General features: G+C 37.2%; 1 protein-coding gene across 2 annotated transcripts in view; it reads left to right on the plus strand.

Moving 5' to 3' along the window:
• The window catches only part of EAF2 (ELL associated factor 2), a 42,702-nt gene extending 23,936 nt beyond the window's left edge, over positions 1-18,766 (plus strand). The window contains exons 5-6 of one of the 2 annotated variants that reach the window (XM_036350209.1): positions 7,250-7,510; positions 18,465-18,766. In XM_036350209.1, the coding sequence (XP_036206102.1) occupies positions 7,250-7,510; positions 18,465-18,511 (308 nt within the window). In that variant the 3' untranslated portion in view covers positions 18,512-18,766. Of the gene's footprint in view, positions 1-7,249; positions 7,511-18,166; positions 18,418-18,464 lie in introns of those variants that run through there. The other variant, XM_036350210.1, reaches the window with a different exon arrangement.
• The last annotated feature ends 1,577 nt before the right edge of the window (positions 18,767-20,343 follow it).

Raw genomic sequence — 20,343 nt, forward strand, 5'->3', positions numbered from 1 at the left:
AGTCAGTCAGCAGTCTCATTGTGCAGTGGTTAGTGCTAGTCGTGTCCGCAAATCGCGCGCAGGTGACAAAAGTACCTACTCGAAGCATAAAGTACCTGTATTTTTCCAACCAGCTGCAAATCCTACAGGTATTTTTGTCATCAATTTAAGAATTGTAATTATTTTGTGATGGTGGCTTTATTATTATAAAATGAAACATTTTTTTAGGTATGTTGAGATGGTTTGGACATATAGAGAGGATGAACGAAAGGAGATAGACGAAACAAGTATACAACACGAGTGTGGATGGGAGAGTTGGAAGGGGTCGACCTCAGCGAACGTACCTCAATCAGATTGAGGACGTTTTTAGCAAAGGCCAACTTAGGAGTACCCTAATTAAGTTAATAACAATGTACCTACCTATATAGTTCAAATTTAAAAAATTTGGCTCTCAAAAGAAATTTCAATCGTCATATTGTTGATATTTGGTTCTGTTGACTAATGAGTTTGCCGACCACTGGTTTAAGAAATAAGAATCCAAATTTCCCTCTGCCCCAACAGTATCAATAAATAGTCTTGATAATCAACATATTGTATTGATAAACAGTATTATATATCAATATCCATTTATTGAATAAGCCATCATTTCTTTTGCTAATATGAAGAGCCATTTTTATCACATGCAAAATTTCTATATAGATTTAAGTCTGTTTCACAACATAAAATATACATTGGCTAATAAATACTGGGTGGGGCAAAAGTAGGTTTACAGTTGGAAGTAAAACAGAGTTTAGTCTCGTCAATATTATTTATTAACTAGAGGCCCAGTGTATTTCTGCACTGGGGGGGTTGGGGGGGTGGGCGGTCCTTTAGTCCGGACTGCACCCTCTCGCAGTCCAGGACCCCTCGGGGGAATGTCCGCATGCTGCCGGCTTAGGCCGGCTTAGTTGGACATTCTTCTTGCAATCCACGATGCTGCATGCACCAGTGACCATACTTTCCATACAGGTGAAAGGCATCTTGCTGTGTATGGGCAGCTACATTTTTTTGCCCTGATTATAAAAAGTAGTTCATAACATGATCCTTCTGAGGCATTAGTACTGTTTTCCCCATCTTACGGGTGGAAAAACTGAAGCAGAGAGAAGTTAAGTAATTGGCTTTGTCACACAGTTATAAGTGTCAGAATCAGGGCTGACTGCAAAATGTGCAAGCCAGAGTCCATGCATGTCATCGCTGCAGCATCCTGTTTTTTCACTGTTAGAGTAGTCTTGCCAGGTTTTAATTTTTAAATCTCAGAGACTGTTCCCAATATATAGGAATGCATGTTCATCCCCATGTAGAATAAATAGGACGTGGACAGTTTGGAGAGTCTTCTGATAAAGTAGAATTAAGCAGCCACAGATCTCTTTTTCAAGTATTACAGAAGCCGCCTTCCTTGTTTAACTGTGTATGGGATGTAGTAGTTTATAAGCTATGACACAGTCACTCGCAATCCAGGACCTCTCGGAGGATGTCTGACTGCTGAGGGATGTAGCAGTGCACCAAGCAGCAGGCAGCCAGGGAGGAGCCGGAACCGGGGCGGGCGCCATGCTGCTCATGCTCATCCTAGCTCACTGCGCCTGCTCCTGCCGATCCCCATTTGGTAGTGCTGCCGCCGCACCTGTGCTCACCAGCCATGAGCCCAGCTTCTGGCTGAGCAGCGCTCCTCCTGTGGGAGTGCACTGACCACCAGAGGGCAGCTCCTGCATTGAGTGTCTGCCCCTTGGTGGTCAATGCACATCATAGCGACTGGTCGACCGGTCATTCCGTCCTAATGGTCGCTTAGGCTTTTATATAGATAGATTGGTGAAACTAACTAATGCTTTTAAAATGCACATTTTCAGATTAACAGATAGTTTTTCATTTATGAGATTGGAAGTAGCTAAAACATTTGTCAACATTCAGTAGTGGTAAGAACATAAAGGGAAGCAAGTAGTTCATGCATTTTTAAAGAAATTATAATTTGGCACGTATTAATTTTTGTAGAGCAATTTTTTTCTGCAAAGCACTTGGAACAGTGTCTAGTACAGTGATGGCAAACCTTTTGAGCTCAGCGTGTCAGCATTTTGAAAAACCCTAGCTTAACTCTGGTGCTGTGTCACATAGAAATGTTTTGATATTTGCAGCCATACCAAAACAAAGATTTATATTTTTATATTTATTTTATATATTTAAATGCCATTTAACAAAGAAAAATCAACCAAAAAAATGAGTTTGCATGTCACCTCTGACACGCATGTCATCGGTTTGCCATCACTGGTCTAGTACATAGTAACTACTATATGAGGATTTGTTATTATCATCATCCTTATTTGCTAATAACTATTAAAATAAAAAGTGCATATCCCTTACATAGAAAGTTCTCCTAAAGCAAAACTTGTGCAGATAGATATATTAAATACTAGAGGCCTGGTGCACAAAATATGTGCACTCAGAGGGCGTCCCTCAGCCTGGACTGCACTCTCTCACAGTCTTGGAGCCCTTGGGGGATGTCTGACTGCCGGCTTAGGCCCGCACCCTGACTGCTGGCAGTAGGACATCCTTAGCACTGCAGTGGAGCCAAGAGAGGCTCTTGCCACAGCTGCTGCACTTGCCAGCCATGAGCCGGGCTTCTGGCTGAGTCATGTTCCCTCTGTGAGAGTGCACTGACCACCAGGGGGCAGCCCCTGTGTTGAACATCTGCCTCCTGGTGGTCAGTGCGCATCATAGCGACTGGTCATTCTGCCATTGGATTTGCATATTAGCCTTTTATTATATAGGTTATACATAGATATATCTCTATCAGTCACATAAGAATGTTCTATGCAGCATTTTTCATATTAAGGAAAAAATGGAAAAATCCCAAGTGCCCATCAAATACTGCACATCGATTTTTTAAAAGAGACCACATTTTTAGTAGCAAAGAAGGATATCCAAATATTTTATTAAGCAAAAAAGAAAATTTTACATGTAATATATGTGTTGTATGAATAATTTTTGAAAACAAAATTTGTTTAAGTTTGTAGATGCATAGAAGAACTTGGGAGAATTATAGTAAAATTTAAGCATTATCTTTAGGAGTTTGGATTATAGGAACCTTTCATTCTTTATGTGCAAATTATTTGAATTTTTATAATGAAGTTGTTATTTTTTAGACAATTATTATTTATTTAGAAGATAATATAATGTTGAAGAATAATGTTAATATAAAATCACTCAATCTCACCACCCTAATGCAACTGTCAATTTCTATCCATACTGTAAAATTTTTACATTATGTTTTTAAAGGTAAATACTATGTGCCAAGTCTTCCCGTGCATGATTTCAACTAACCTTTAAAACTTTCCTTAATGAATATTTCAAACATACAGAAAAATACGGGTAATAATATAACAAATCATACACCTACAACTTAAGATTTAACATTTTGCCACTTTGGTTTAGGTTTTTTAAAAAAAATTACAGGAGTCTCTTTACTTTCCAACACATTCTTCTCCTTTTCCTGTCTATCTGTGTACATGTCTGAATGTACTCTAAAGGATTTATATACAAGATACTTTCCTATTCATTGAAACAGTTGCATATGTTTTCCTGATTCTTGATAGTGTGGGTAAATTTCTTTACTGACTATAGGTTTACTCAGTTTTTTTTATTCTTTATTTAATTTTGTCTTGAAACTTGTCAGTTTAATTCACATTTTCAAACTGTTAGCATAATTTATCCATACAAAGCCCTACAATATTCATAGCTATGGCCCTTTTATATTCCTAACACTGATTATTTGTGCCATGTCTTTCTCATTTTCTTGATCAATATTGCTAGAATTTGATATATTTCAATCTTCAAAGAACCAGCTTTTGGTCTCTGTTAGACATAGTATATATGGTTAACTAAGAATGTCATCTTTGGAGTCAGACTACTTGCACTTAAATCTCAGCTCTATCATGTATCAGCTGTGTGGCCTAGGGAAAGTTACTTAAACTCTTATTCTCCCTGTGCATTCCCATAAATTTGATAAATTTGATGAAATGGACCAGTTCCTTAAAGGGTACAAAGTTGACTCAAGAAGAAACAGATAACATGAATATTCCTACATCCTCTAAAAATATTGAGTTGTATTTAAAGCCCTACCCCTGAGGGTGGGGGGAGTAAGAGATCAAGCAAAGGACTTGTATACTTGCATATATGCATAACCAATGGACACAGACACTAGGGTAGTGAGGGCATATGCCCGGGGGGTGAGGCGAGGTCAATGGGGGGAATGGAAACATATGTAATATTATATGTAATAATTTAAACAATAGAATAAAACCCTACCCCTACCCCCATAAACACACAAATTTCCAGCCAGAGGTGGGTTCACTGGAGAATTTTACTAGTCATTTAAGGAAGAAATAATATCAATTTGATACAAACTCTGTATTATGCTACATGAAATAAGCCAGTCAGAGAAAAACAAGTATCACATGATCTCACTTATATGTGGAATCTAATGAACAAAATAAACCAACAAATAAAATAGGCCCAGAGGCATGGAAGCATGGCACAGAGTGACGGATCTCAGAGGGAAGGGGAGAGGGGGACCAGCGAGGAATAATCAAAGAACTTACATGCACATGTGCATAATCCATGGATACAGACAATAGTGTGGTAAAGACCTAGGGTGGGGCAGGAATTGGATGGAGAGGGGCAATTGGAGGGAAATGGGGGACATTTGTAATACCCTCAACAATAAAGATAAATAAATCTAAAATAAATCATCAAATAAGGAGGGAATACTTTATAACTCATTCCTCAAGGTCAGAATTATTGCTACCAAAACCCAACAAAGATAGTACAAAGGAAAACAAAACAAAACAAAACTACAAACTGATACCTTATGAATATAGATGCAAAATTTTTAAACAAAATTTTAGCAAATTGAATTTAACGATTATATAACAGTGGTTTTCAACTAGGTATGATTTTTGTCCCCTAGGGGGAGATCTGGCAATGTCTGCAGACATTTTTGATTGTCACAGCTGGCAAGCAGTAGTGCTACTGGCATCTAGTGGATAGAAGCTAGGGATGCTGCTAAACATGCTGCAGTGACAGAACAGCAACAAAGAATTATATAACTCCAAATGCCAATATTGCTGAGGTGGAGAAATGCTAATATATTAAAAGGACATCATGACTAAGTGGAGTTTTCCCAGGAATACACATTTTTGAAAGTCAATCAATATTCACCAGTTTTAAAAATAAAAAACAAAAGCCATCTCAAAAACAAACAGTAGAAAAAGGCCAGTTTGTGTGGTTCAGTGATTGAACTTTGACCAGTGAATTAGGAGATCATGGTTCCATTCCGATCAGGGCACATCAGTCCCCAGTGTGGGGTGTGCAGGAGGCAGCTGATCAATGATTCTCTCTCTCATCATTAATGTTTCTGTCATGCTCTCCCTCTCTCTTCCTCTCTCTGAAATCAATAAAAACCAAATTTTAAAAAAGAAAGAAAAAAAAAACAGTAGAAAGAACATTTGACAAATTTCAAGTCATTCTTTTTTTAAATAATTTTTTCAATTACAGTCAACATACAATATTATATTAGTTTCAGGTGTCCAACATAGTGTTTAGGCATTTATATATAACTTCTGAAGTGATCACTCTGATAAGTCTAGTAATCATCTAGCACCATATGTAGTTATTACAATATTATTGACTATATTCCCTGTGCTGTACTTTACATCCCTGTGACTTCAACTATCATTCTTTTTTAAAAAATATATTTTTATTTTTTTCAGAGAGGAAGGGAGAGGGAGATAGAAACATCAATGTTGAGAGAGAATCATTGATCGCCTGCCTCCTGCATGCCCCCTACTGGGGATTGATGCTCTTGGTCACAATCGAACCCAGGGCCCTTCTGTCTGCAGGCCAACGCTCTATCCACTGAGCCAAACCAGCTAGGGCTCAACTATCATTCTTGATTAAAAAGCAATTTTTTTTTCAGCTTCATTGGTGAATTCTACCAAATGTCTGCTTAAAGAAGAGTTAATGCCAAATATTCTCAAACTATTTCAGAAAATTAAAGAGAAGGGAACACTTTAAAATTCATTTCATGAGGCCAGCATTACTCTCATACCAGGGCCAGACAAAGGATACTATTAGAAAAGCAAATTACAAACCAATATCTATTGAACATAGCAAAAATTCTCAACAAAAAAAACTAGCCCATTAAAAGAATTATATACCATGATGATTAAATGTATTTTTTTTTTTGCCTGGGATGCAAGAATGTTTAAATGTATGTAAATCAATAAACACAATACACCACGTTAACAGAATGAGGATTAAAACTCTTGATCATCTCAATAGATGTAAAAAAGCATTTGACAAAAAATGTAATATGCTTTCATGACAAAAACTAACTGTACACTTTAATTTTGTCAGTTATACCTCAATAGAGCTGACAAAAAAAGGAATTCATCTGTATGTATTGCATTGCATTATATGTATTGGGGAAATAAAAAGAATTGGAGGATGGTTCCTGCCTAAATAAGTTTTAATTTTTATAGTTTTAATCTTTCACATTTTTAATATATTTTATTTGAATTACATGTATATTTCAGTATAATAGTATAAATAAATGTAGTGTTTAGATTTAGACACTGCCTATGTCTTCTAATTTTCGTAATTTCAACATTGAAGTAAGGCTTGGCTTGATAATAGAGATTTTTTTTTAACTGGGGAATTTCATGAACTCTATGTATGTTGTCCAGAAATGTATGTTGTCCAGAAATGAGAGAAAGAGGTGCTACAGAGAAAAGCTGGAAAGGAAAAGTTTGGGTCCATGGATGCAGCTTTTGCAGGAAAATTTGAATTGCTCCTTTCTTTTTTTCTTTCTTTTTTTAACTCTTAGTTGGGTAGTGACAAAGAGTGAACTCAGGCTCTAACAATGTGTGAGTTGGGTGTTAAAATCTAAAATGCCAGTTTCCAATCAGAATTTAAAAACATATATGGTCACAAGAAAGTGATTATTCCGGGCGGGTGGGGAGGGGTTGAGGGGGTAGGCTTAAAGGAACTTAAAGAAGGTTAGGAGAAGGATGTTACTTTTTATTTTGTATTAGTAGAGAAGCTTTTAAAGTAAAAAGCTGTAAATGTATGTTTAGTCTTATTTCTTGTTAACACTTTTTTAGAAACTAACTCATTCAAAATTTATTATATGTATTTAATATTATTTACTAAGCCTATCTATTAACTTCTGTTACATTTTCAGAACTGAAGGCAGAAGCTAGTCTGATGGACCAGATGAGCAGTTGTGATAGTTCATCAGATTCTAAAAGTTCATCATCTTCAAGCAGTGAGGGTAGTTCCAGTGACTCAGAAGATGAAGAGTACAGATCCTCTCCATCTGATCCAGGGAATTATATCTCTGGAGATCCTACCATGTCTGCCATGCCACAATGCAGGATTCCCGATATAGATGCTGGTCATAATAGATATCATAACAACAGTGGCCTTCTGATGAATACTTTAAGTAAGTATACATAAGCATGAGTAATTAGAAAAGTAAAAGTTCACAGTGAAGCCATACCAATTATGATGTAAAATTTGTATAAGGAGAAAGACTCCTGTTTTATTCAGTTGATGCTATTAATCATTACCTTCTTATTGAATTACTCATTTTCTTTAGACTCTGTGACATAATGTCTTATTGACTTTTCTCCTATCTTTCTAGATACTTTTCTCTGTCTCCTTTGCTGGTTTATTATCTTCTACTCAGTCATTAGAGCTGGAGTTCTTCAAGACTTAATCCTAGGTCCTTTTTCTTCTATACTCTTTCCTTGCATAATCTCCATACTTGTGGTGCAGTCAGTGGATAACTTCTAAATTTACATCTTTGACCCAGACCTCTGAACTCTTGATGCATAAATCCAACATCATCTTTTAGTAAAAGGCATTTCAAATTCACTTTGTCCAAAACCAACTTATAATATTTTTTTTACCAACTTACAATATTTAGCTGAGCTTATTTTCTAAACAAGCTCAGCCAAATAAAAGGTAGGATTCCTCTAATTAGGCAAACTAGAAGCCTGATTGTATTCAAGACTTGATTTCCTCTCTTTCTTTTTTTAAACAATTTTACTTTATTATTATTATTATTATATGTTTTTATTGATTTCAGAAAGGAAGGGAGAGGGAGAGAGAGCGCTAGAAACATCAATGAGTAGAGAGAATCATTGATTGGCTGCCTCCTGCACGTCCCCTACTGGGGATCAAGCCTGCATGTGCCCTTGACCAGAATTGATTCCTCTCTTTCTTTACAGTATAGTCAGTCCTTAACCAAGTTCTGTTTATTTTACCTCCTTAATATTTCTCAAATTCATTTATTTCTCTGCATCTTTACCTGTTAGGGTTTGGCTGGTGACATGGGCTGTGAAAAAATTCACAACTGAAAGAGGAGATGCAGGGAGGAAGTTTATTTTACTTTCCAGGAGAGGCCAAGTATTGCTAGTCAATACAGGCAGGGAAGAAAGGGTGGCCTGCTCTTTTAAGCAGTGGCTGTTGCTAAGCGACAAGGAAGGAAGAGGGTTTGGGTTCAAATGGGGCAGATACCAGGGGGTTGTCTTGAAAAGTTATAGTTTGTTTGCTTTCCAGGAGATAGTCTGGCAAATGTTCTAAGGAGGTGTCTTATCAGTATTTTTTCCAAGCCTGTATAACATGCTTAGAGCAAAATTTACAAAAAGTTCAAAAGGGGGAGGCTTGGGTTTGAAAGGGAGGAGGAAAGGCACTTTCTACTAACTAGAGACTCCTGGATGTGAATTATCCCTGAGTTATGAAAACAGCAGGGAGGAGAGGGGGATGCAAGAATGAAGCCTTGAGAGTAGCTTATCTTGACCCTCAGCTTGAACAGAAGAGCTGTTTGAATCAAAGGAGCCACCAATCTTGGGGTTTAGTTGCTAGGTGCTTTTCATAATTAGGAAAGGCTGCAGCAAATAAAAGGAGAGACCTCTTTCTGTCCTTACACTACCACTATTACTTTAGTTAAATACTAGAGGCCTGGTCCACAACATTCGTGCACTGGGTGGCGGGGGGGTCCCTCAGCCCAACCTGCGCCCTCTCACAGTCTGGGACCCCTCAGGGGATGTCCGACTGCCAGCTTAGGCCCGCTCCCCCAAGCCTAAGCCGGCAGTCGGACATCCCCCGAGGGGTCCTTAGCGCTAATGCAGAGGCAAGAGAGGCTCCCGCCACCGCCACTGCACTCACCAGTGGTGAGCCCAGCTTCTGGCTGAGTGATGCTCCCCCTATGGGAGCACACTGACCACCAGGGGGCAGCTCCTGTGTTGAGCGTCTTCCTCCTGGTGGTCAGTGTGCATCATAGTGACAGGTCATTCCATTGGACGGCTTTGTCTGGACCATCCAGTCTATTTAGGATATTATGTTTTTATTATTATAAATTATTATAGATACCATTATTTCCTGCTTTAACTATGTAGTGACTTACTAATTGGTTCACCCCATTCTATTTAAACCCATTTTTTATCTATTGTGTACATTGCAACTATATTGATCTTTTCATAATTAAACTATGATTTGTCGCCTCTTCTGCTTTAAACTTTTTAATAGCTTGTAATTCTTTTAGGATAGCAACAAAACACCTTAACATAATGATCTTTCTCTTTGTATTATAGCAACATTTGCCTTCTTTTGTCATTATACTTAAACCCTTTCTCCATATCAGGACCCTTTAAATGCTGTCCATTCATCCAGAAATACTTCCTGCTTTTCATGTAGTTAACTTTTTCCCCTCTGGGTTACAATTCAAAGTTTTCTTTATCAAGAAAGCCTCCTTGACCTTCCTGATAGGGTCAGATCCCTCTTTTTATAGACCTTCAGAGTAATATCTTTTTTATATCAGATTTCATAGTTATCAATTTATATTTTTTTGTGTGATTTGTTCTATTCCAAAGTATAAGCTCCAGGAGGACAGCAATCTTCTTTATTTTTTCTTATCATTGAATGCTAGCACCTAGCACAGTACCTGATACATAGTAGATGCCCAGGAAAGGCATGCAGGTTGATACTCTCTGGGGGAGAATGGGATTTTATGTTTAAAACTACTCTCACTGTGTAAATTAATAATGATAAAGTAAGCATCTAGGAAAGACTGGCTAGCTCTAGCCTAGTAACAGAATTAAACAAGAAAAGAGCCACGTCTAGGTGGTGAAGAGAGTAAGACTATGCGTTAATTAGGGCCCAGGAAAGGTCTTTTGAACTTCCAGTTATTTATGTCTTTAAAGCTATTACTCCTAACTTGAGAGGTAAAATTGGAGCATCTGATTTCTTGAATGGCCAAATAATGACAAGGGGGTTTAATTCACTAGGAGGATAAACAATTATTAAGTGGTATACCCATAATAATATATCTTTACCACATATGTTCATATATATTAAAATGTGTAGTTATTTATGTGTATATACATATAAAACAAAAATTGGCATAAGTAAGAGAAATAGACAAGTGTTTATCATAGCAGAATATTAACACATCTGTAATCAAGCAGACAAAATTTAGTAAAGACATACAAAATCTTTCAACAACATAATTAACATACCTATTCTAATAGTAAATATAGAATCCTACAATCCAAAACTGCGAAGTGGGCCTTTGGTTTAGATATATGTAAAACATTTATAGAAATTAATTCGTACTATATTAAGGAAGTAACACATTTCAAAGAATTCATTTTATTGATTATTTTATATGATTATACTACAATAAAAATATAAATAAGTAATAAAAATTAATTTTAAATACATGGTTAGAAACTTCAAAGCACATGCCTAATAACTTACATGTTAAATGGAAGCTACGTGAAATTATAAAATATTTATAATTAAGCAGAATCAAAAATAGTATATCTTAGCAATTTTGGAATGCGGCCAACATGTACTTAAAAGGAAATGTATGGCCTCACAAAAATTTTTTAATTGAAAATAAATGAGTAAAAGTTTCACTTGGAGGAACTAGAAAAATTATAACATCTTAAAGGAAGCAGAAGAAAGTAATATAGATTAGATTTTGAAGTAGTGTAATGGGAAAAAAAGAAACATTAGAGGATAAACAAAACCAGAAGTAATTTCTTTGAAAACTAATAAAAAAGACCAACCTCTAACAAGGGCTTATGAAGAAAAAGAGAAAAGGCACAAAATAAACAATATTAGTAATGAAAAAGTGGTTAAAATTATAGCTATGCTATGCTTTTGTTTTCTGAGTTATGAGAATTATATAAAAAATTTAACCCAGTAAATTTGGCATAGAAGTAGATGATTTTCTAGAAAAAGTATAATTTACCAAATCTGACTCAAAGAGAAATGGAAAGCCTGAAGAAACTAATGTCTCTTTATCTTCTACCCTATTTCCAAATTCCCAAGATACTGGAAAACTAAAGATAGTTTCACAAATAATTCTTTTACAAACTGTTTCAGAGTATAGAAAAGTAGGGAAAGTGATCCAATTCTTTTATAATTCTAGAATAATTTCAATATCAAAACTGTACAGACAAAAAGCAATGTGGATTAGTTTCACTTAATAACATGGATGCAAAATTACTAAATAAGATATTAGCGAATTGAATGGCCAATGTACTTGAAACAAGCAAAGCTAAATCATGACCAAATGAGGGTTATCACACAAATGTAGGAAGTGTTCAGTAGCTGAAATAGTATCAATATAATTCACCCCATTAACAAGTTATAGGAGTAAAGCCATATGATCATTTCAGCAAATTTGAATTTAACAAAATTCAATATTAATTTTAAAACTTTTACCAAAGGTTGAATATAAAGGAATTTCTTTAACTTCATAAAAATTAACTATTAAAAAACCACCTAAACATCTATAATAATAAAAGCATAATATGCTAATTAGACTGGACAGCCGAACGCCTGTCCTTGTGGATGTCCTTCCGTCCAAGGGCAGGCAGCCGCTGTGGCCAGCAGCAGTGGCAGCAGCGGGGTGATGGAGTGGTGCCTTCCCAATAGGCCTGGTCGCCTCCCACAGAGGGAGGCCAGCTGTGGCTTAAGTCTGTTCCCCCATGGAGAGTGGGCCTAAGCTGTCAGTAGGACACCCCCTGAGGGCTCCCAGACTATGAGAGGGGGCAGGCCGGGCTGAGGAACCCCCCACTCCAGTGCACAGGCCTCTAGTTATGGTAATAAAGACTAGAAGCATTCTCTCTGGTTCGCTAAAGTCAGGAGAAGACAAGGAGGACTAATATTATGATTTCTATTCAACATTTTACTGAAGGCTCTAGCAAATGCAATAAAAAATAAAAGAAATGAGATATAAGAATTGGAAACAATAAATAAAATTCTCCTTATTTAATAGACAGTGTAATTTCCTACATAGAAAATCCAAGAGAATCAGCAAACTATAAAAATAATAAAAGAATTGGAAAGATTGTGAATACAAAAATTACATGCAAAAGTCAGTAGTGATTTGTTATACCAATAGTAACCACTTGGGATTTTTTCCCTCAATATATTTTATCCAAACTGGAGGTTTCCTAATAAGAGAAAATAAACTCTCCCTACTGTTACTGAAATCATCTCATTTTTCAACCTTATCAAACCTAGTACCCTCTTTTATAACAGATATTTTTAATCCCCCTTACTGTCTTAAAATTATTAATTTAATATAGTAAGACAAAATGAAAATAATTTATATAAATTAACATATATCCACTCTAAAAAGCTGTGGTACATTTATATTATGGAATACTATGTAGCAGTAAAAAAAGAAGAATCTCTTACCCTTTGAGACAGCATGGAGGGACCTGGAGAGTATCATGCCAAGTGAAATAAGTAAATCAGAGAAAGATAAGTATAATATGATCTCACTCAATTGTGGAATCTAGTTAACAAAATAAACTGAGGAATGGAATGGGTCCAGAGACACAGAAGCATGGAACAGAGTACATGGAACGGAGTGCGGAATCTTGGAGGGAAGGCAGGGGAGGCTGGGTGGGTGGGAGGTAATCAACCAAGGACCTTGTATGCATATATGCGTGGCTCGTGGACATAGACAGTGGGGTGGTGAGAACCTGGGGATGGGTGGGGGCAGGCTGGAGAGGGTCAATGGTGGGAAAAAAGGGACGGACATATGTAATGCTTTCAACAATAAAGAATTATTTACAAATAAAATTATATATATCAACTCTGTATTGAGGTGCTGTATTGCTGACCCAAATACAATGGGCAGCATTGAGATCACTATTGTGTTTTCCCAAATTATTAAAAAAGAAAATCTTTCTATGCTTCTAAGAACAACAAAAGTAAAGTATTCTTTCAGTTTACATGAGAGCTACATCCTCGTAAGTGAATTTTAAATCTGTGCAAAAGAATACTTTTAGTTTATAAAAATGTAATTTGGTTATGGCCTTAAAATTATAAACATTTCTTCCAAGTATATGAATATCCCACTGGAATTTCAAGTGTTACAGAATGTAGAAGAGATCTTTATTGTACAAGTCTGGCCCCAGCATTGCAAAACATTTAACATCCCTAAATTATTCTCCCACTGAATGCCACTAGCAATTTGCAAATCACCTGCATAAGCAACCCCTCATGTAAATTTCTGTAACATCTCTTAGGGGGCAGTATTGGTTTCATTAAAAACCATTGGTTTAGGTGTCTGAATGCATTTGCTATGGGAAACTATTTTCCCCCCAAGTTATAATTACCATTTTGATTAAAAATATTGCCTGTACTAAACATCTCATATTCAAAGACTAATCTCATATCTTCAAAACTGACCATTTTAACAACATGGTAATATAACCTCTATAGCATGAAGTCTAGTAAGAAAAGTAGAATTCAGGATGTTTGGGTTTGTGTCACTTGAGAAATGCCTGTTACAGGTATCATATCAAGTTTAACATTCTTATGCCATTCAATAGTTGTATAGTAATTAGTGGAAAAATTTTTTGTTGTTGCTAATCCTCACCCGAGGATATTTTTCCACTGCTTTTTAGAGAGAGTGGAAGGGAGAGGGAGAGAGAGAAACATCGAGGTGAAAGACACACATCAATTGGTTGCCTCCCGCACTTGCTCTGATCAGGGCTGGGGATTGAGCCAGCAACTGAGGTACATGCCCTTAACCAGAATCAAACCCAGGATCCTTGGTCCATGGGCTGATGCTCTAAACACTGAGCCAAACGAGCTAAGGCAGTAAGTGGAAGTTTAAGTATTGAAAATGAGAAAATGGACATGGGAACCAGATGCACACAAGAAGCTTTAGTTTAGCAGATTTCTTTATCAAATGATGTAATCAGTTCTGGAGTTCAGGTAATGGACTGAGATGTCTTACAATAACTTGTATATTGCATAAAAACTACTCTTTTCCCCAGTTTTTTTATTTCAAGAAAAAACGATTTTAGATATAATAATGTTACATGCAAGAAACCTTAATATTTCAAGAAAAATGATCTTAAATATAATGTTACATGCAATAAACAATATCTCAAGAAAAATCATTTTAAATATGATGTTACATGCCATAAACACCAATTATTCAAGAAAATGGTCTTACCTATAATATTATATGCAATAAACATTAATATTTCAAGAATAAAAGAATTTTAAGTATAATATCACCAAAACTGTACTAACGTAGTATGATATCATAAAAGTTGTAGGAAATATTAAAAATCTGCAAATAACAGGATTACTTCTATTATATTCTAGAATATTTTTCCCCTCTGGCTCTATTTTTGTTCATCAGTTTATGTTGTTCATTATGTTCCACAAATGAGTGAGATCATATGATATTTATCTTTCTCCAACTGGCTTATTTCACTTAGCATGATGCTTTTAAAGTCTATTTTGTCGGATATGAGTATTGCTACTCCAGCTTTTTTTTTTTCTTTTCCATTTGCATGGAAAAATTTTTTCCATCCCTTCACTTTCATCCTGCGTGTGTCTTTTGTTTTGAGGTGGGTCTCTTGTAGACAGCATATAGTTGGGTGATATTTTTGTATCCATTCAGCTACCCTACACCTTTTGATTGGAGCATTTAATCCATTTACATTTAGGGTTATTATTGAGAGGTACTTATTTATAGCCATTTTAATTCTGTATGGCTAGGTTTCTCTCTGTTTCTTCTCAGCAATCCCTTACAGCTATCCCTTTAGCATTTCTTGTAATGCAGGCTTAGTGGTGATGAACTCCTTTAGGCTTTTTTTTTTTTCTTTTTTATCCGGGAAGCTCTTTATTTAACCATCTATTTTGATAGCCTTGCTGGACATAGTAATCTTGGTCTCAGATCCTTGCTTTCCATTACCTTGAGTATTTCATGCCATTCCCTCTGGCCTGAGTTTCTGATGAGAAATCAAGTGTCAACCTTATGGGAATTCCTTTGTAGGTAACAGTTTTCTTTTCTCTTGCTGACTTTAAGATTCTCTCTGTGTCTTTAATTTTTGGCATTTTAATTATGATGTGCCTGGCCATCGGTCAGTTTAATAGACAGTGTAATTTGGGTTCTTCTTGTTTGGGGTTCTGTGCCTTCTGAACTTGTGTGACTTTTTCCTTTACCAGGTTAGGAAAGTTTTCTACCATTATTCAAATACCTTCTCTATTCCTTTCTCCTTTCTGCCACTTCTGGCACACCTGCTATTCTAATATTACCTTTCACATTGTCTCACAGCTCTCGTAAGCTGTCCTCCTGTTTTTTAATTGCTTTTTCTTTTTGGTTCCCTAATTGAATGATATTTTCAGCTGTCTTCTACACTGATTCAATCCTCAGCTTCCCCTAATCTGCTGTGTATTCCTTCCAATGTGTTCTTTATTTGTGTTATGTCATTCTTTATCTCAGACTGTTCTTTTTTCGTAGTTACTATATCTTTTTTCATGCTGTTGAGCATTTTTAACATCATTGCTCTGAACTCTGTTTCAGATAAATTTCTTATCTCTGCTTCATTTATCTCTTCTTCTGGAGAATTCTCTAGTTCTTTCATTTGGGGGTTGTTTTTTTGTTTCCTCATTTTGGTTGTCTGTTTGGGTTTGTGACTATGTTTTAGGTAGATCCTCTATACCTCTCAATCCCTAGTGCAGGATAGTGTAGAAGGTTGTTTCTTACTAATTGGATCAGGAAAAGACTCAAAGCCTCTAGAGACCTCTATCTACAGCAGTGGTTCTCAACCTTGGCTGCACAGTAGAATCACCTGGGAATCTTTATAAAATCCTGATTTCTGGGCCTCATCCTCCAGAAATTCTGTTTCTTTGTTATGGGGTGAGGCCACAACATTAGTAACAAAGAAACAGAATTTCCGGAGGATGAGGTCCAGAAATCAGGATTTTTAAAAGATTCCCAAGTGATTCTAATGTGCAGCCAAGGTTGAGAACCACTGGTCTACAGACTAATAGGATTTTGACTTGAATTGCCCCCAGGCAATCATCCTCAGGTGTGGTGAGAGTTTTTTTCAACTGGGTGGGGCAGTTGCTTCTGCCTGGAGGCTAATTGTTATTTTTAATCTCTTAAGTGGCCTCAGGGCAAGGTGTTTTCCAATAGTGTGTCTTCCCCCCAGGTCAGGCAGATGTCTGTGTGGGAAGGATGTCTCCTGCTGTGTGAGGGAATGACTCAGCCCAGGAAACCTGGGGTGTCTGCCTTCTGAGCTCTGTCCTCTGAGTCCCCAGTCCTGGGTTCTGCTCTCACAGCTCTATTCTACTTCACCCTCCCTCTGCCAGATCACAAGGTGGGTGGCTCCACAGGGAATTTTTGTGCATTGGCCCTTTAAGAGGGTGCCTGAACTTTCCAGCTGCCACTCCTTGGCAGACAGCACTCCACTGCTTTTCACAGCTAGATGTTATGTGGATATCTTCCTCAGTTTGGTGCTCTCTGCTGGGGAGCCCAGCTTCAGGATTAGATCCCAGAGTTCTCAGTGGCACCCCCCTTTCCCCCACAGCTGATATATCTCTCCGGGACTTCAGTTGCCGTCTGTGGGTGCCAGGTCAGCCCTTTCGCGCCTCCGCCCCTCCTACCAGTCTCTATGCCATCTCCACCTTTGGTCCTTGGGTATCAGGGTTCTCTCCTGTGAGTTTTCCATTGATTATTCAGGAAGCCTTTCTGTATGCCAGTTGTAATTCCAGCTTGTTCCTGGGAGCATGTCTGTGCAGCATCTTCCTACTCTGTCGCCATTTTTAATCTCATAAAATCTACTCCTAAACTGTGTATTAACTTTGAAACATGCCAGCTTTTGTTGATTGTGGAGGAGTTAAAAAATATGAGAATATTTTTAACCATTTTAATTTACCACCCAAATGATTTTGTCCAAATCCATAATTTCAGATAAACCCCTGCAGTCAGTGACTCCCAAATCTTTATTCCAATGAATTCCCATATCAAACAAAATTCAAAGTTTTTACCATGACCTAAAAAACAACTGATATCTTTTTGGCCTCATTTCTTATCATTCTCCTCTTTCATTTCACTCCAGCCACAGTGGCCTTTTCATAGTCAGAGAACACAACACGCATGCTTCTGCCTTGGGGCATTTGTATGTGTTGTTCCCTGAGCCTGGGCAGTTACCCATCTCCATATTTTGCTGACTTTATTTTTAAATTTTGATCTCCAGTCAAATGTCACTCCTCAAGGAGGCCTCCCCAACTACCCTGTATGAAGTAGCATCTCTCATCTCTCCATACTCATTTTTATTTATTTATTTTATATATATATTTCAGAGAGGAAGGGAGAGAGAGATAGAAATACAAATGATGAGAGGGAATCATTGATTAGCTGTTTCCTGCACACCCCACACTGAGGATAGAGCTGGCAACCCAAGCATGTGCCCCGACCAGGAATCCAACCGTGACCTCCTGGTCCATAGGTCAACACTCAACCACTGAGCCATGCTGGCCAGGTTCCATACCCATCTTTATATTTTCATAGTATTTATACCTACTTGGCATTATATTATATATTTGTTTATTTTTTTTACTGTCTGTTTTCTCCACTGGAATGTAAGTTTCATGACTGTAATCACATGGATGAATTACAAAAGGAATCAATGATGAGTTACTCTTAAACACTATGTAAATATTTTGACAACATTTTGAGTAAGAAGTTATAAAATTTTTTCACTTTCAAATGATATGGTCTGATCTTCTAAATTATATTTTCTCTCATTTCCTGATGTAGTTAAACCAGTGATATAAAAAGAAGGGTGATGTTGGTATGTAAAAGAAGACTAATATAGAAGCCAGATGATACTAAAACTATGCTGAAGATTGATGGTGTATTTTTTCTTTACAGATAGTATTATTTAAATTACTAATGATATGATTAAATTGTAGGATCAACAATCTGATTATTAATGACAAAATGTTGCCTAAATAGGACCACTTGGATTACTTTTTGTATAATATTTGTTGTCAAAAAATAAATATATTAAATATAAATATTTCATTATTACAGTTTTGCTATTTTTTTATTTTAGGAAACGATTTGCAGCTGAGTGATTCAGGAAGTGATACTGATGATTGAAGAAACATTCAGCTATAAATATAAAATTTACAAGACATATGACAATATATTTTATACTAAGAAAAAAAATTCCTAAGACTGAGGAAAATGTACTTTAAATGGTAAAAGAAATTAAATTTGATTCAGAATTTTCTATTGATGTTACATTTTTTAACCTTTTATGAGAACCTGCATTTCCATGTGTTTTCATTTAATCCTAAAACTTTTTTGAAGTTTTTTTAAAAGAATTTTCTTTTAATTCCACTTGCTCTTTTTTTAAAATATATTTTTATTGATTTCAGAGAGGAAGGGAGAGGGAGAGAGAGATAGAAACATCAACGATGAGAGAGAATCATTGATTGGCTGCCTCCTGCACACCCCACACTGGGGATTGAGCCCGCAACCCGGACATATGCCCTGACTGGGAATCGAACCGGTGACCTCTTGGTCCTGGGTCATTGCTCAACTGCTGAGCCACACCTAGCTGGGCACTTTTTTGAAGTTTTAAAGATGAGAAAAAAGACTCAGAGGTTAGTAACTTGCCCACATTTTATTAGTTAACAAGTGTCAGATCAGGTGTTGTAGTGTTCAAGTTCAGTGCTCTGTTTTACCAGATTGCTATCTCCAATTGTGAAATGTCAAAACTATGGATTTATAATAAATTCTGTGATTTTAATTATATCTTTGAGCCTTTTCTATCTCGTATCCCGTTAATTTTTGTTGAAAATCTATTAGTCCTTGACAAAATTAAATTATAATTTAGGGTAAGGTGAAGCTAAATAATTATTTTAATGAAATAACTTATCTCAATATTTTTCATCATTTTCTTATTTTACTTTTGAGAGAAAAACAGTTAAGTGTTGATAAATTAATATTTACATCTCTAACATTTTTTTATTTGTATGAAAAAATAAATATTAGTTTATAGTTAAAAGCCACTGACCAGTAGCAAGTTCTTTTTTTAATTTGTTTTTATTGTTGAGAGTATTATAGATGTCCACCACTTCCCCACCTCTGTCCTCCTCCACCTGGCTCCCACTGTACCCCAGGCCTTCACCACACTATTGTCTGTATCCATGGACTATGCATATCCTATATAATAAAAGCCTAATATGCAAATTTGCCCCCTGGGCAGTCACCATGTGCTATGACGTGCGCTGACCACCAGGGAAAGTGCGGAACACGGCGGGCGTCAGCAACACTGTGCTAGCAGTGGGTGACAGTGGAGGTGCTGCTGGCTCTGATGGGCCCCGACAAGCCGGACCACAGGGGGATGGTGGAGCAGGTGAGCTGGCAGCATCAGGCCAAGGCAGGTGCAAGCGGGGCCCGATCACCCTGTCAATTGCCCCACAGAGGGTGACCAGTGGGGGCAGTGAGGGGTGGGGCCACCGCCTGGATCCCAGGCGCTAAGGGAGCTGGACAGAGGGGCCCGGCCCCAACTAATCGCCCTGTAGGGATGGTGGAGCAGGTGAGGGGGCAGCACCAGGCCAAGGCTAGTGCCAGGTGGGGTTGTGGGGGCACGAGCTGTGGCTGCAAGGCTGGGGGCCGCGAACTGGGGCCTGATTTCTGCAGGTCACCCCAAGGGACCCCACCCGTGCACAAATTAATGCACCAGGCCTCTAGTGTGCGTATAAGTTCTTTGGTTAATCTCTTTCTGACCCCCTTCCTTCTGAGATCTGTCAGTGTCTTCCATGCTTCCATGTCTCCGGACTTGTTTTGTTTGTTATTTTGTTCATTAGATTCCACATGTAAGTAAGATCATGTGATTTTTGAGGTCTTGAACATCTTTCGTTAGATTTCCTCCAGGTATTTTTTTATGCTATTATTATTTTTTTAAATCCTTCTTTCTACTT

This window comes from Myotis myotis, unplaced genomic scaffold (genome assembly GCF_014108235.1).
Source record: "Myotis myotis isolate mMyoMyo1 unplaced genomic scaffold, mMyoMyo1.p scaffold_m19_p_2, whole genome shotgun sequence".
Taxonomy (NCBI): domain Eukaryota; kingdom Metazoa; phylum Chordata; class Mammalia; order Chiroptera; family Vespertilionidae; genus Myotis; species Myotis myotis.